This window comes from Simochromis diagramma, unplaced genomic scaffold (genome assembly GCF_900408965.1).
Source record: "Simochromis diagramma unplaced genomic scaffold, fSimDia1.1 OVJJ01000663.1, whole genome shotgun sequence".
Taxonomy (NCBI): domain Eukaryota; kingdom Metazoa; phylum Chordata; class Actinopteri; order Cichliformes; family Cichlidae; genus Simochromis; species Simochromis diagramma.
The window spans coordinates 1,101,634-1,119,306 of NW_024387049.1; the positions used below are offsets into that span (position 1 = coordinate 1,101,634).

General features: G+C 43.6%; 1 protein-coding gene across 2 annotated transcripts; it reads left to right on the plus strand.

The window, feature by feature from the left end:
* The first annotated feature begins 288 nt into the window (after nucleotides 1–288).
* On the plus strand, nucleotides 289–16,908 carry LOC120741864 (leucine-rich repeat-containing protein 24-like). Of its 2 annotated transcripts, XM_040044955.1 has the most exons (5): nucleotides 289–730; nucleotides 10,159–10,353; nucleotides 11,970–12,248; nucleotides 13,254–13,422; nucleotides 14,523–16,908. In XM_040044955.1, the coding sequence occupies exons 2-5, from the start codon at nucleotides 10,192–10,194 to the stop codon at nucleotides 15,767–15,769; spliced, it is 1,857 nt and encodes a 618-aa protein (XP_039900889.1). In that variant the 5' UTR covers nucleotides 289–730; nucleotides 10,159–10,191; the 3' UTR covers nucleotides 15,770–16,908. The 2 variants fall into 2 exon arrangements, with proteins under 2 accessions (XP_039900889.1, XP_039900887.1); XM_040044953.1 differs by lacking the exon at nucleotides 289–730 and having other exon boundaries at nucleotides 1,120–10,353.
* Nucleotides 16,909–17,673: the final 765 nt, after the last annotated feature.

A 17,673-nucleotide genomic window follows, 5' to 3' on the forward strand; every position in this document is an offset into this window, starting at 1 on the left:
AAGACGAGGCCGCTGTCCGTGGTGCTGAAACCACTCTGCTTCCCTCCCTGCTAATGTGTTGTTTCACAGTAACGTGGCGCTTTTTCTTTAGCGTCCTTCCTTCTGCTGTGGAACTGTCACTTAAAAATAACTGTAACAAAAGGTTGACGGCGGCAAGAGGATCACCTAGTGTGTTATGAAAGTGAATAAATGAGAGTAAAAGGAGTGAGGGATCTCCATCTCTATTGCTCTCTCACTCATGCACACAGAGCGAGAAGGAGAGAGAGAGAGAGAGAAGGGGGAGGGAGTCCGTTCAAGCAGAGATAATTAGAAGAGTGGGTCACTATTGGAAGAAAGCAACCGATAAAGTCAGGGGGGAAAGGGGGAATACGAATCAAAGCCGCATAATAATATGAGAGGAGGGAGACAAGAGTCTTAAGTCTTAATGGAGCATCATCAGCACTGAAGTCCAGCCCTGGCAGACGCGAGCAGTTTCCTCCGGCTCGCAGCGTCCAATTACAGCGGAGCAGCTCAGCCTGTGTGGACTCCTCAGCGCTGCCCAGCCAGGAGCGAGCAGGGCAGAGGGAGGGAAACAATGTTCCGACGCTTTCCCCTGCTGTGATTTCAAGTGGAATTCCTCTTTTTGTTTTTTAAATTATTGTTATTATTGTTAAAAATTCTTATTATAGTTTTTCTTTCAAGTCGCCCGACCGCTGCTGCCGAGACCAAGTCCGTGCACGCAAAGAAAAGGGTAGGTTTTAAATGCGCTTTCCTTTCCTTTCTCTTTTTTTTTTTTTTTTGGCGGCGGGGGGGGCACAGCGAGCCTGGGATAGTGAGACTGAGGTATCTCACACTGCCGGTTGTTAGCGACCCCGTTTGACGTTTGATTTAAATCCAGATTGGTTGGTTTTGTTTGTTTGTTTGTTTGTTTTTTCCTTTTCTGTGTTGAAGTAACAGAAAACTGTGCAGCCCACTCACACAGATACCAGAAAGGGAGTAAAACAGAAGAGGTGGCTTGTTTTGGGAAATGTTATTATTATCATCTCATAGTTGAAGCTGGGGAGAACACCATTTTTAATATTTTTATTCCTTTTTGGGGATTTTGTTGTTGTTGTTGTTGTTTTCCCCCCTGTCTGTGAGTACGTGTTACTTAAACTTATAGGTGACATATAACAGTTCCTAGAATATGTTAATTGAAGTGGAAAAAATAAGACCCTTTCGTTTCTGTATAGTGTTAATACTACAGTATCTAACCTGGTCTTTGTATTATTATTTTTTATGTGTGTGTGTGTGGGGGGGGGGGGGGGGGGGGGGGGTAGTAACACGCCCTACAGACTTCAAATTCAGCAGCCTAGTGTAAAGTCCTCACATGGAAAGTCTGTCTAACGGTGTGTATGCTAAATCACTTGTTATTGCTGTGTATGCTTGTGTAGTTCAAATCAATCTGGTGCATCTGCTCACTTCTCCTTACATGATGCCAGATTTTTGTTTGTTTGTCTTTTTTGTTACAATGATTGTACATGAGACGGACAAAAAATGTAAATACCTCCCGGTATACAACACATATAACACACATATCGAGTACAAATACTGCAAGTCCAATTCTGTATTGACACACGCATCACTCAAAACGCACCTTTGTATACATGACTACTATAACAGGGTTATTGCATTGCACAGCATTATACTTTGCAGGTGTACCTAACAAATGGGCCAGTGAGTGCACATAAATAAATAATGACCTATACAGTTCAACAGCAGCACAAAAGGCAGCCGCCATGAAACAGAATCAACACCTGTCAAAGAGAAAAGAAAAGAAAAAAACTTGAGGAATGATGAGCATCACATATTCTGGGTTCCGCTGCAGAGCGGTTGTATCTCACTGCACTGGGTCTGCCGGATAAACTGGGTCATCACTGTTTGACCAGCTGTCAAAGGTTCTTGCTGTTTGTCTTGACACAGAACTCCAGGCGTGATTAATTAGCAATCCGGTCACAGCAGTGATTGGGAACTTTGTACTTTGTGTCCTCATGTGTCAGCGCTACGATGCTTAAACAGTTCTCTTAGACTGTAGAATACCTTTCAGACAACTTACACTAATGTCACTGCAGACAGAGCTGCAGCATATCCAGATTATCTGACGAGCTGCTGCTGCTATTGGAGATATTTTAAAGTGAGGGACCAAGAGCGATATATGATTAGCATGCAGTAGTGTAACCCTACAGGAAGACCACCCTGCTTTCTTATTTGGAATTTTAGACGTCTCTCTTCCCTAATGTCAAGAGTTGTAATGTGCTTGCCTCTGCTTAATTGCTATTCTGCACATGAAGCGGTGTGGAGCCAAACAGCAACCCCCCCCCCCCCCCCCCCCCCCCCCCCCTTAGATAGGACCTCGTTTGTTTAACTCTGAGGGTGGGGAATCTGTCTTCCGTGGACATATCCGTACGGACAAGTTGACTTCTTACGGCTGCAGAGATGTTTAATTTTTCATTGGCTACTGTCTGCCAGACAATGATGACTGAAATGTCTCATGGCTGTAATTGTATAGTACCCTCAATTCTGGCCTGACTTGATACGGGCAGATGGCAAAGATCAGCTGAAATAAGAAATTCATGAGAAAAAAAAAGAAGCAGATTCTGTTAAAGTTTCATTAATTCCTGCCTGTATGCCAGACTGTACAGATAACCACAGTATAGGCTAGGTGTCAGAGTGCAATTTGACACACGCCTGACATCCATTACTTGGAGTCAGCAGATGCTGTCACTTCCATGGCAACAAAGAAACATCATTTATGAGGATTCAGTGGCTCCTACCGCAGACAACCACTGCACACCCAAGTATTACAGAAGTGCAATATATACGGATGATAAGCAATCATTATCGGAGCATTTCATTTCATTTCTGGACACATACGCTTTCACACACAGTTTCACTGCTGCTTGAGTAATACCTGCACTTTCAACTCGACTGCTATAAACAATATTTACAATTCAGATTCGTCCATCCAGAACAACGGGGGAGGGGGTGGGGGGGCAAAAATGCAGCCGCTTAAAAGAAAACAGTCGCATAGAAAAAGAAAATCCATTCAAGTTAATGCTTCTGTCAAATCCAGGGAAATATAAAAATGGAAGGGATTGTTCTGCTTTGCCATACAGGATGATCTGTCTTCCCAGCATTTGCCTTCAAACTTGTCTGATCTCATCCATCCTTAAACCTTCAAACGTGAGTGGTGTTTGTCAGTGTCGTACTGGGCACAGCAGAAAAACAAGAGGTTTGAAGCCCGACTGATGAAAACGGACCAAAATGTATATAAATATTAAAATAAATCAATCAGTCAAACTGCTTATTTTAATCTGGGGCAAATTAGGCAGCCTGTCAGATGCGGCTACTGTGAGAGAAACGGCTGGGACTGATCGCATCCACCAAGCTTGACAATTAGAATGGACAGTGTGCGACAGAGAGAGGCTGGAGGAAAATGTCTGTGAAAATGGAAAAAAGTTGTGAGAGAGCACATGCGTATGTGTGACGTTGTGTTCGAAAAGGTGACACAGCCTGCTGCCAGCAGTGTTTACTAAGTGAGTAATTGAGGCACGCATACACAAACACACAATTGGCTCATTTATGTTTATTGTTCTCTCAAAATTTGCACTTAACTATAATTTCTTCAGGCAGGAAGACTGACACCATGCTCGCAGCTGTAAAGATGAAGTTAGAGCCAAAGTTAGTTTGGCTTATCATAAAGACTGGATACAAGAAACAGCTTGCTCTAAGTACCCACTCAGTTTTGGCCGCTCAGCACATTTAGGCATGCAGACATGATCAAGATGATCTGCTGAAGTTCAAGCCGAGCATTAGAGTGGGGAAGAGGGGTGATTTAAGTGACCATTATAGTGGTGTTGTGAAAGCCACGGGGGCTGGTCTGAGTACTTTAGAAACTGCTGAGATTTTCCTGCACAACCATCTCTAGGGTTTACACAGAACGGTCGAACAAAGAGAAAATATCCAGCGAGTGGCAATTCGCTGAACCAAAATGCCTTGTTGATACCGGAGGTCAGAGGAGAATGGCCAGACTGCTTGGAGCGGACAGGAAGGCATCAGCAACTCAAATAACCACCTGTAACAACTAAGGTGGCAGAAAAGCATCTCTGAAGCCACAACTTGAAGCAGATGGGCTAGAGCAGTAGAGGATCACTCCAGGTGCCACTCCTGTGAGCTGACAACAGGAAACTGAGACTACTATTCGCATGGGGCCACTGAAAGTAAACAACAGAAGATTGGAAAAATGTTGCTAGATCTGATGAGTCTGTTTCTCATCCAGATGGTAGGGTCAGAACTGGGCATAAACAAAGTGAAAGCATGGATCGATCCTCCCTTATGTTAATGATTCAGGCTGCTGCTGCTGCTGTAATACTGTTGAGCATATTTTCTTGGCACACTTTGAACATTATTTAAACACCGTAACCTACCCGAGTATTGACCACAGTGTACCCATCTCCTGATGGCTGTTCCCAGCAGGATAACACATCGTGTCATAAAGCTCAGATCATCTTATACCGAATGGTTTCTTGAACATGACAATGAGGTCAGATGGTCTCTACAATCCCCAGATGTGGTGGAAGAGGGGATTTGCATAATGGATATGCAGCTGACAAATCTGCAGCAACTGTGTGATGCTATTACATCAATGTGGACCAAAATCTCTGGGGAATGTTGAATCTGTGCCATAAATGATAAAGGCGGCTGTGATACAGTTGCTGCACTTGTCTAATCATTGTAGCTTAAACCAAAGCAGGTGCCGACTCCTAACCTAAAAGCTAGTCAACTCAAAGTGAAAACAAAGCTCAGCTGTTAGTGAAAAAAGAACACGAAACATGGCGTTCAGGTTAACAGTGTGGTGATTTTTGTCACTGACAGCCCACCTGTTTTTTTAAAAACAAGTATTAAGGCCGTCCAGATAACGTCCATCTGCTTACACACACATATACTAATGGTGGTTATTACAAAGTGCTGTAACTTTGGAGCTTGTTAGAGATTTAAACATGGTGTTCACTGTTTGTGCAGCGTCTACAAGCAAGTGTCTCCACATGAATCTGAAGAAACTGAAGACAATGGGCCAAAGTTTTGCTAACTGAAACTGTCTGCATTGTATTTGTGGTCTGAGTCTGACTTAACCAATCATGTTTGAGCAGGTAATCCATCACCAATCCATCAAATAGCAAGCATAGACCTGGATATACTGATACTGTGGCTAAAGCAGAAGATCTGGAAATTTGGCTCCTCCTCCCAGAGGCTAGTTAGTGAGGTTCCCAGACTGATGTATGTGTGTTTGCCTCTTATTATAATCATGTAGTCTGTTAGTAAGTGGACAGCAGTTTCATGCTCTGTATTCTTTTATAAAAGGTTCTTGGTTAGTGAAAATGAAATGCTTTTGCTTTGCATTAAATCCATCTGGATATCCATCCATGGTCAGTATACAGTATATAGTGGACTGTGTACGGCACCTTCATGGTGGTGCAAATACAATGACTGATTTATTACTTTATCTGGTTTCCTTTGAATTGTTAGCTGTGTGTACTTTGTCAGTTAGGGTCGCACTCTACACCTGTTGTCTGAGTACAATTTAATTGTCAAAAATAGCAAAACAGAAGCAAAAGCACATCCTAGAAAAAAGGTTTAAAATGCATTTTAAAAAACTATGAATTTAAACTTGTTACATTTTTGGCCACATTAGTTTGTCCTATTCATATATAATAAGATATACATGTGATATAGCAGCAGCCTTATTTTTATGTCAGACATTTTCTGACACACTGCTTTTGCAGTGTTGCTTGTATTTCATCATACTAACCAGATTTGGGGGAGAAAAAGAAGGCATGGAGCAACAGAAAACAAGTCGCAAGGCTAAAACGGGTCGAAAACCTTCTCCTGAGCTGTGAGCAATTATGACGTGATGTTTCAGCCACCCTTCCCGGACCACGAAGGCATAAAAATAAATCTTATGTGGAAAATGGAATATTGATTATGCAGCGCTGCAGTCGCCGCTGTGCTTTTAGTTCTCAATTATCAGTCGCAAATCAAACTGACTTGCAAGGATTCCAGCACACAGACTTGTTGAGCCTGCGGGAGACACCGTACGCTGATATTTCTAAATTGCTCCGCTCATGGTTGCAGTTTCAGCCAGAGCAGCAGCCTGTATAAAGCGTCGCATGAACCTCAAAACAAAATCAGAGTTTGTGGGTTTATTCGAGGCTCCGTGCAGAATATGTCAATACCTTCAGAGTCTATCTGCTTGCCAGCTTACATTAGCAACAACAGCCTCCATGTCACAGACAGACGTGTCACAGCAGTTTATCATGTGAACTCTTAAATAGCAAAGATTTATCGAGTTTGTCTTAGTACGCGGAGAGGGAGTGAAGGTTTTAGAGTAAATGCTCCTCTGGGAGCGGTGGCGGAGTGCTGCTGCTGCTCAGAGGGTGATTTGGCTCGAGGCAACCTGACAGTGAGCTAGACACACACAGACAGGCACACACACACACAAGTAACCCAGCAATAAGCAACATGCAGTCATTTACTCTGTTTCTCCTCAACACAGACATTCACAAATGCCAGCTCCCCTCCCCACTGCTTTCACGGTGAAAATCAATGGTTGCAGAGCCCAACTGGACAGAGTAATAGTGGAAAAATAAAGAAATCAATGCAGACTTATTAACTGAGCAGAGCTTCCTTTACCGCTGACACAAAAATATGTGAGTATTTGACTTGTCTGTGTCTGTGAATGATGATAGCTGCTGCTGGTTGTAGACAAGATGTGCGAGCGCATAAGCATATGAGCGTCTTCCTCTATGTGTGTGTGCGTCTGCCAGTCAAGAGTGTGTGTCCCTGAACGTTGGTGGCTGGTGCTTGTATATGAGTGTTGTATTGTAGGCGTGCTTTGCATGTTCATGAGCGCTCCTGTGTGTGTTTGTGCATTTTGGTGCGCACCAACAAGACTATCTCTCAAAGTCAGTGTGTTACTCTTGGGTTAGTGCCACAGTGCACTGCCGGAGCCTTGGTCCTCGGTTTATTTGTGGACAAAAGGATGCTCGGAGACAAATGATTTAGCACCCGTCAGTCAGAGCTGAAGGACGGGCGATGAGAAAAGAGAGAGGTCAGAGACTATGGAAAGGGAAAATGATGGCGGCTTTTCAAGGAAACTGTGAAGGGAACAAGGAGAGAAAGAGGGAGGGAAAAGTTGAAGCTGGAAAAAGAGAAAGAGATTCAGAACCAAAAAAAGAGAGCGAGAGAGAGAATTTACAATTTAGCTCTGGGTCATCACATAGCTCAAGTGCCTGTGAGCAATTTTCCCCTGGAAATGACAGCTTCTATTTCTGCAGAGTTGTTTGCCTAACAGCAGCTCACAGGAACTGTGGCTGGCCTTCAGGCCCTGCAAGCAGAAACTTCCCTGATTGCGAGAGTTACCATAACAACGGATGAGGCCGACCTGCACCGATGGCAACACGGGAATGTGAACTTTGATTCCCGCCTCCAGCACTCTGGCTAGTCTGCTGCACCTCTGACATATCAACACCTACCCTTCTTGGCAAAAACAAGAGCGAGCTGTCGGCGCTGTGAGTGTTTGGTCAGCCAGAATGTAACTGTTCATCAGTGGATGATGATTTTGTTTGCAGAAACAGATCACTGTGTCAAGAGCAAAAGAGACATTTGTAATTCAGAAATGCCCAAATAAACAAGTCCAGTGCAAAATAATGTTTGCAGAGATGTGCGTGGGCGGACGTTAGGAGCTGCTGGTGAATGCTGAGCAGGGCTTTGTGTGATGCCAGGTTTATTAGATTTCCTTTGGCATTTGTTGACTGACATCTGCCCTGGCAGGTCTCTGCGGCCGCTCTCTCCCTGACTCTTGGCTCGCTCTACAAACCAACAAGCCTTAATCATCTTATGTACACTTTCCCACGTGGTCAATAAAGATATATTGCTGACCTCGTTTTTTTTTAATGCCGAACAAAGCGCCTCCCTCCACAAAAACGTGGACAGCACAGACAGAGGCTTAGCTAACAAGCATCTGATTGTGCAGATTACCGCGTGTTCCGCGAGGGATTACCGAGACAGAAATGAACAAATTGACCTCTTACCACCAAAATCCCACATCAGCAAAACAAAAGATAAGAGTCAAGTCTCTGCTGAATCTAGAAAAAGTGGAGTATACATTGTACTGCAAAACAAGTGTCAGCAGCATTATTTAAAGAAGCCTGCCCCCGCCCGTTGTGTTATTTTTGTCACTGAGTCCTTTCAGTTTGCAGAACCTGATGACTCCATGGGTACCCTTTGTGTGTGGGCCATCCAGACTCTGTATGCGTGCGGTTTTTAAAAAACTGAGCAGCCCTGGAAGCAAGGAGAGAAATGCACGAGCTGTATTCTGGCAGTGCGTCGTTTGCATTGATGTTGGGCTCATGTTCTAACAACAAATATCTGACTGTGCACCCTGTTCTGAGTGTATTCTTAGCCGAGGGCAGGCGTCTTCCTCTCCGGTTCCCCTTCTGACACTTTTCAAGTTAAGTCAAAGCTATTTAGAAGTCATCTCACTGTGAGAAGTAACAAAGGCTCAATGACAGACCAAGGCCTAATTCAGAATTCAATTTTTGTGCTTTCTCTTCCCAACAATAGAAATACCTAATTTCTCTGCATGCTTGTTTGGCGAGCTCCAGAGAGGAAATGGCACGCTTTTGTTAATAAGTGTTTTTTTGGTGAGAGGAGACGATTGAAAAGCTTATGTAGGTCACATTGTATTAATGAAGCTGGCTACCCTTGCAAATGCGCTCTAAATGAAACACACAATGTTAAAAAAAAAAAATTTTTTTAAAAATCCAGTTTTATTTCGTATTTGCTTAATACTGCAGCGTGACCGCACTGAGAATTACTTCTCAGCCACTGAAACAGCAATCCCAGTACTTTTACGCTTAGGCATTTCGTCTGGATTATAACGCTGCATATGGCGTGGACAGGCTTGATATCGGACCGACAGAAGAGTTCAAACACCCGGCAAATGAAATATTTATCAGTCACAGTTTATTTCAGGCACAGGACCCTTTCATCATTTAGCTTTAATGAGAGCTGTGTGCATTCTGATGATTAATAAACTAAACGATCTTCAGATCGTTCCGAGCAAGATGCAAATACTATCAGTTATTTGTCCGGGAGACTCTTTAAGTAAACTAGGATTTTTCACAAGTTAGACAAGCTTAACGGGGGCCGGGGTACGAGCGAATGTTTTCTAACAATGTGAGATTTTAGATTGGATCAATGAGACATCGTCTTCTCTGCTGGAAGAAGCTGCTCCAGGACGAGGCAGGTGGCACAGTAAAGCACGGTAAATCAACCTGCTGTCACGGGGACAGAATGACAGGCTCAGTGTGACATTTCAGTGCATATTATATCTCCAGCCCTCCGATATCCTCGTGTGACCTGCTGCAGATTAACTATTTCGAACACTGCCGGCCAGCATTGAGTTTTGATGTGAACAACCAAGCAGAACAATAAATCCCTTCTGGACCGTATAGATGCAAAAAAAGAAAAAAGAAAGAAAAAAGAAAAGAAAACGGGTGGAAAAAAAGAAGTGCATGGATGAGTTGCTCTGCGATGGGTTTATATCAAAGCAAGACGTTGCTGTAAGGTGCAGCGAGCAGCCAACGCTGATGGTTTTGATCAGATGATTAGAGCTGGTTACCACTGGAGAGTTGCTTTGAGGAGGTAAATGTGCTTTCTGAGATTACAGAGTTCAAAACAGAGACCGTGACTCTTTGCTACACATTTGTGTGTGTGCGTGATTGGAAGACAAAGAAAGAGACCGAAAATGAGGGAGAGTGTGTTTGTGCATGCATTAAGCAGACAAGAGAGAGGTCCTTGAGGCAACCTGAACATCTTTTATCACATCTTTAATTAATTGAAGCCTATAATAGAAGCTGCTGCAGTCCCGCAGAATAGACACAGTTGAATGGATAATAGCTGGGGATGAAGAGATACGCTTGTTTTTGCTTGCTTTCTTGTCAATCCTCCCTTGCCATTTCACAGTTATATGCTTTAACAGCACATCTGGAGCTGCTGTCAGTCTCCGCTTTGAGAATAAAGTGCATTAACCAAGAAGAGAGAAATGTTTTCCCCTTTTTTCCCATCTTCTCTTTTCAGGTTCTACCTCTGAAGACCTACTGTAAAGCCGTCATGGGCCTCTTGTGGTTCTCCAGACTAATCCTGATCATCCTAGTCCTCATCCCTCAGCCGTCCCTGGGCTGTCCCTCCGGCTGTCGCTGCTACAGCCTCACAGTGGAGTGCGGATCTCTCGGGGTCAAAGAAATCCCACAGGGCATCCCGTCTGTCACCGAGGTCAGTTGGACTGTATGTTAGGGCACTAGTTGCCCCCGCCCCCGCCCCATCCAAACACACACACATGCACACCAGAGGTTTTCAGTTGACTTCCTCTCTGATCCATTCTTATTACCCTGAAATGATTGTGGTTAATCAATTCTCCGTGACCCTCTTTGATGTAAGCCTGAGGGAAGGGCTGCGCCGTTGGCTGTGTAATTATTCATTCTTGCTCAGAGCGCGACTCTCGCACGCGCTCTGATCATCTGTTGCGAAGATGTTTAACATTATGCCGTGGTTTTTTTTCCTCTTGGGTTCAAACCCCCCCAACATCACTGCAGCTCATGAATATTAATGTAAAGCATGCCCTGCATAAATTGTTCCATTAACCTCAATCAGCAGGTCTATCTCGTCCATCACACTTTACCTCGTGGCCCCCGTGTTTTCTTCCAAGAAAGCGTCACAGATGAATGTGTGAATCAAGCTGCAAAATTGTGCATGCCAGATCCAACGCAGAAAGCACGTCTCGTAAAAAAACTCAGTCTAATGTTCTTTTTTGGGGATATGCTGACTTAAAAGACCTGTGATTTCTGACTAAGACACGTGAAACGCAACAAACTACCATTACTACCACAGTGCTCATTCAGGCAGAATATAACCCATGTCCTTCTCAATTTACAGATGGCCCCTAAACACATCACATGCAGGTAATCATATACTGACAACAAGAAGGTTGCACTAGCAGAATGTGCGTGGGTGTGACTGTGCCGGCTCAAAATGGGGCTCTGCAGAACAGGCAGATTGTTGGCTGCAGCTAAAAGATGTAAATAAAAGATGGACCTAGCCACTGTGACATCACTCATTGTGGAGGCTCAATATGAAGCCTGATTTTGAATGTCTATGTCTTCACCCGGTGTTTTGAAACTGAACGTGAAGGGCAAAGGGGCAGATCTGGTTCAGAAACAGAGGCTTGAAACTTTTCAGTAACATAGTAAAGCATACCCTCAGCCGTCTCTGGGCTGTCCCTCCGGCTGTCGCTGTTCCAGCCTCACAGTGGAGTGCAGATCTCTCAGGGTCAAAGTTCCGGTTTGTTAAGTCAACACATTTTACTCAATTAAAATGATGTTGTATTCATTATGACTTGAAATTAGTGATGTATCCTATTGGGAGAGTAGGATCGCAGACAAGTGAGCTGATATGAGAACCACTCAGCCAAACCTATCTGAAGCTTACATACTTTGGATGTTATTTGGATTCTCAGCAACACATATGTCAGATTTGAGAAAGATCAGATGAACAATGATTACCGATGATAGGTTTAGAGCATACAGACATCATTAGAATTAGTAAGATTATCATAACTGTGAACTAGTTCATTCTGCGGTACATGGAACACCACACATGACTACATTTAACATGCACAGCCCAGTGAGACAGTGTTTCAAGGTGGGTCTGTTTCTGGTTTAATCCATTGTGTGGTTAATTTCTACCCGCTGAGTGCAGCACAGCTATAAGCCACACTCATTTTCTTGTACAAAACAAACCTCAGATGAAACCTCACATCCTATCTTCTGTTTCCCTAATGTAATCAATGTGTGATCACTCTGCTAATTTCATTTACCCTGTCGTCCATAAAGACCATTTTCCTCCAGGACAACGCGATAGTGCAGATCCGTCTTCAGGACCTGACTCGCCTTGGCAGCCTCCATTATCTATACCTGCAGAACAACAGCATCTCAGCCCTGGAGCCCGGGGCTTTTCTCGGGCAGGGGCAGCTGCTGGAGCTGGCCCTTAATGGTAACCTCATCCACCTGGTTACCTCTGATATGTTTCGAGGTCTGGAGCACCTAAGGATCCTGTATCTCGCCGGCAACCAGATCACTCGAGTCCAGGACCACACCTTCAGAGGACTTCAGGTTAGGTTGTGTCAGCCCGAATGTATTAGTTGGGAATAATTAATGCAAACTTTGAAATAGGTGTTCTAGGAAACAAATATAGAATGTTTTTACAGAATGATGTCTTCAAATCTAAAGCTACGTTCACACTGCAGGCGAAAGCGCATCAAATCTGACTTTTTTGACCCTATGTGACCCATATCCGATCATGGTATGACAGTGTGAACGGCACAAATCCGATATTTTCAAATCCGACCTGGGTCACTTTCATATGTGGTACTGAATCCGATACATATCTGATGTTTTAGAAAGCGACTGCTGTTTGAATGGTCATGTTGCATTAAATCCAGACGCCAATTATCAGCGCCGGAGAAGCGCCCAAGAAGACATCGCGAACGCTTCCTGGCCATCCAGTGAAACTGTTGGGAAGACAACGTTGGAGAAACGTGAACATTTTATTTGTACTGTATAATCTGCAGATTCTGACAGAAATCTGCAGCTATCCTTTGAAGCACCGCTCCTCAAAAAACAGCAATAAGGATAATTATTGGGCCATATGTAAATAACAAAATAACTTTATAACTTAAAGCAAAATTGGGAAACGTAAAGTCCGAAACAAGTCTTTATATTAAGGGCCATCAGTCAAACAATACTGTTTGGTCTGGGTCTAAACAGAGCGAGTTGTGTGTGACGTCTTCTTTTGCGCATGCGGGCCGCTTTGAGGGTTAACACTAGAGCACGTTTGCTGTCACATTTTATTTGTAGTGTGAACAAGCAGACAAAAAAATTGGATTTGATCAAAAAATCAGAATTGAGCATTAAGACCTTCAGTGTGAACGTAGCCTAAGTCTTATTCGTGACTGATGTCTCCTTAATCCCTAGCATGTGGTAATACAGTACAGACTGACTCAGGTGGAGCTGAGACACCCTCCTGTCACTATACTGGATAATTCTATCCCTTATGAACTTGCACATTTTATACTTACCTCTGCTTCCCCTGCTTTGTGTCATTTTTGCTGTCTGCAGCGTCTGCAGGAACTCCACTTGCAAGAAAACAGCATTGAGCTGCTAGCTGAGCAAGCCTTGTCTGGATTGTCGTCTCTGGCCTTGCTGGACCTCAGCAGGAATCACCTCCGCACCCTGGGAGCTTCATCACTCAAACCGCTTGTCAGTCTGCAGGTGCTCCGTGTTACAGGTAGGTAGAATTCCTAGATTATATTAAGTGTTACTATAATATGATAGAATCATCCAACACTGATTTTAATTCAAGGTGCCTTGAAAAACTCCTCTCTTTCCACACTTCTGAATAACTCACACCCCTGCAATAATGTATTTCCAACCACTGAAATTCACACTCTACCAATGAAATTATAACAGCGGGTCACAGCAGGCAGACTTCCGAGAATTAAAACCAGTGGAAAAAGCCAACTAAATTAACAAAACAGCTAATTAATGGGACCTCATGTGGAGGAGCCTGTTTACTCAGATAAAATCTGGTAATCCCTCCTCCCACACTTTTCTAAAGTTGGACTGACCCTTACTGTAACTTCCAAGAAAGCAACAATCCCAACTTCACACTCGTTACATTTAATGACAGAGGCATTAATGGATTCAAAGAGTGAACTTCTCTCCAAGTTTGACATTTTTGTCACTGTCTATATGTCCCAAAGAGTGTAAAAAATGTACACAGTCTGTTTTTGTTATTATTTAAACAGCTCTATGATGTCTCTGTGACTATAAATATGAACAATGATTTAGTCTTGATTACTAAGGCCCATGGTCTTGCGGTGGGCTCAAAAGAACTCCACAGCACCACAATATGTTTTTTGTCCTGTCTCACTACTATTATCCTCAACTGGTCACGGCAGAGCCTGGTTCTGCTGGAAGTTTCTTATGTCCTGGGTTTGAAATCTTGGTAAAACTAAATTGCCCACAGGTGTAAATTTGAGTGCAAATGGTTATCTGTCTCTCTGTGGTAGCCCTGCGACAGGCTGGCAACCCGTCTAGGGTGTACCCCGCCTCTCACTCTACAGCAGCTGGGATAGGTTCCAGCCCCCCTTGACCCTGATTGGATAAGCGGAAGAGAATTGATGGATAGATTAATTGAATGGAATTAGAAAGTTGATATTACATGAACAAAAAAATATATTTAACAAATCCACTTCAGTAGATCATGCAGGTGGCCAGGGTTACTTTCCACCATGCTATCAGATTTATGCTAGGTTAATTTTGACCTTGAAAACTGCGTTCCGTTTATGTCTGTTTCCTTAACTGCTTTCTTTCATTCCCCTATAGAGAACCCATGGCGCTGTGATTGCGCTCTTGGCTGGCTGAGAACCTGGATAAGTGAAGACGGACAGCGTCTCTTGAGTTCTGCAGAGCAGCGTCGGCTAATGTGCTCCGAACCTCCTCGCCTCTCCCACCTCAGCCTGGTGGAGGTACCTCCAAACAGTCTGGTCTGCATCCCTCCAGTAGTGCAGCTCGAGCCAAGCCACCTGACCGTTCGCCTAGGAGAGAGTCTTCGAGTCTCCTGCCAGGCCTCGGGATACCCTCAGCCTCAAGTGACTTGGAAAAAAGCCTCCCATGGTAAACCCCAGTTGTCACCTCGAGGCCTGGTTCAAGAGCTGGGACCCAATGGGGAGCTGTTTAGGCCTGGGGCTGGTGGAGCGGTGACAGCCTTACCAAGCAGTGGAGGGATCAAGGTGGGAGGTGTTGGAGCAATCCACGGGCCTGTACGTGGAACTGAGGAAGGTGGCGAGAGGGACAGCTTTGATCCAGACATGGGCAGCGGCATGCTGTTTCTCAGCAATGTCACCGTAGCACATGCTGGGCGCTACGAATGCGAGGCCTGGAACCCTGGTGGTGTGGCTAGGGTTACTTTCCACCTAGCAGTCAACATGTCTTCTTCCTCCTATTCATCTCAGTTTTGGCCTCGTTTGAACACTCACTCCTATGTTTCATCTTCGTCCAACTCCTTTTACCAGCCTGAGGTTGTGGATGTTAGCCAGGAGCCTCTGTATGAGCAAGACAGCATGGACTTTAATGCCCTGGGCCCTGCCACACAGACTGCTATTGCTGTTGGCATCTCCTTGCTGGCACTCACTGCTGTTCTCCTCTTGATTATGATCTACACTCGTCACCAGCAGTATCAGAAAGATGACACTGGCTCCTATTGCACGAGCAAGGAAGAGAGCATCCTCTATGTGAACGACTACTCTGATGGACCCACCACCTTTGCGCAGCTGGAGGAGTACCGCGATGACCATGGCCACGAGATGTACGTACTCAACCGAGCCAAGCCGGTCCTGGGTTCCACTTCGTCTGCATGTCCCATGATGAGCGGGTTTGTCCAACAGAAGGGCATGAAGGAGGCTCTCCTCCATCACGAAATGGTTCAGACTCTGACACGATCGGGGGGATTGGGACTACGCAGAAACCCAGCGGATGGGGGAGAGGGGCCCCTAACAACAGACCCAGAAGAGCTCTTCCTCAGTCAGAGTCTCCTGTTCGGATCACAGGTTGCCTATGAGATCCATTGTTAAGGAGTCATTATTATGCTCTGGCATGAAACAATATGTTGATGGACTTTTAATTAAAGACAATAATGGAAATCACCTTGGTGCAGTGATTTGAAGCATCAGATTATTATCTGGCCTTTTAAAGAGGGGAGATTGTCAGTCAGTAATTTCTGGGGGAGCCTGGTTCACAAGTGGCCTCTGAGAGAGCTTCTTGATTGATTGTATGACACTCGTGATGGGTTAAGAAGACTGACGATTGAAGGGGAAATAACACATGAACCACAGCTTTCTGTCTCAAAATCAACCCTTTAAGGATAACTCTAGGTGGCTAACCTCGTCAGAAATGTTTAGTTACACTAAAAAGAGGCTGAAACGATGCAGCACACAGTGTCTGCTTTATTCCAATTTCGTTCGTTACGTTTTACTTTTCGTGTTTCGTCTATGTTTTGTGTAGTATATTACAAAGTTAATTCTCAGAGTGAAGTACAGTTGTTTTGTGAATCCTGCTACACATCCCATTAGAATTAGGCCTAAAGCAATCCTCTTACTGAAACTACATTAACATTACCCATATGTGCGAGTGGGTGTGGGTAGGTGGATTTGTTTATAGAGGTTCATTCTGAATGCAGAAATCTAGTCTTTTTTATGATTGTATCATAGCATTGTTTTTCTTGATGTTAACATGTTGTGTTGTTTTATACCTGCTGACTGCAACACTAGAACAAGATATTAGCATTTCTAATGTGTGAAGTCGACTCTCTGAAAGAACTCAAGCTTCATTAACGCCAGTCTGTGATTACCATTATGATGTTAATAATGTACATTTTGTCTTTGGTTTCTACATAATAAAATGTATTTTAAAAGAGAAAGTTTTTCCCTTTTCCCTCTTTTTCTGACTCTATAGTCCATATTTGAAGTGTGTAGTTTTTCCCTGTGGTCTTCCCTTCATTCTATGAGATGTGAAAAAGGCTTTATAGAGAGACTGTAGATCTGAGTCACAGTGTAGAGGCCAGTCTGTGAGAGGTCAATGGTTCATAAACCATTTATTCTTTCCCTTTTCCGCTAAACACTGCAGATATCAAGTGTCCTTTCACAGCTACTTGTGGACTAAGATAGATGGTTGCAACTGAAAATGTGTTGAAAACCCAAATAATCTCTGCTGCTTTACACCAAGACCCAGAGCTGTATTGATTCTTGTTCAAAAACATGTCAATATTCTTTTTAAACTGGCCTCTCTGTAGGTATTTTAAAGCTGTTTATTACTGAGTATTAAATGTCATGGTTATGCTATGCAGCTTAATAAGGATTACAGCCAAAGGACATGTTTTAAAAATGTAAAAGCTGCTTCTGTCTGCCACTAACACTGAAAGTATCAGCACGATGCCACGGAGCCAAATAAACAAAAGTATTGTATAGTCTGAGAATGCTCTCTTAAATAGTCCAGAACTGGTATATGCACAAGTGAACCATCCTGTGCATGTAGTACATTTTTGTTGCAGTATGTGTTTGCTGAAGGTGGTTTCTATATAGCTATATGATAAAACAAGCAAAATTGCTTCAAAATTGTTTGGTTTCATGAACTTTCTAGACAAGAGCCATTTTTGAAACAAAAAACAAACAAGCAGCTCTGTTTGGGGTTGAAAATAGAGAAGGTGGCACAGGCTTCAGGTATCAACATACTAACTAACTTTTAGTGCATAAAATACGGACATGCAGTGCCATATTTATGATTATTTGCATCATTATGCATTTTGGAACCTAGAGCTTGGCAGACTAAGGAGTAGACATTTTTGTATATATATCTACTGTAGCCGCCACTATTGAGGTTCATCAAAATTAAGCAATAAGGCACCAGAGAGGTTTGGTGAAGTGGGTCTTACTGTCTGGCTGAAGAGCTTCAGTTTAAAATCATGATTCTTTTATTTGCT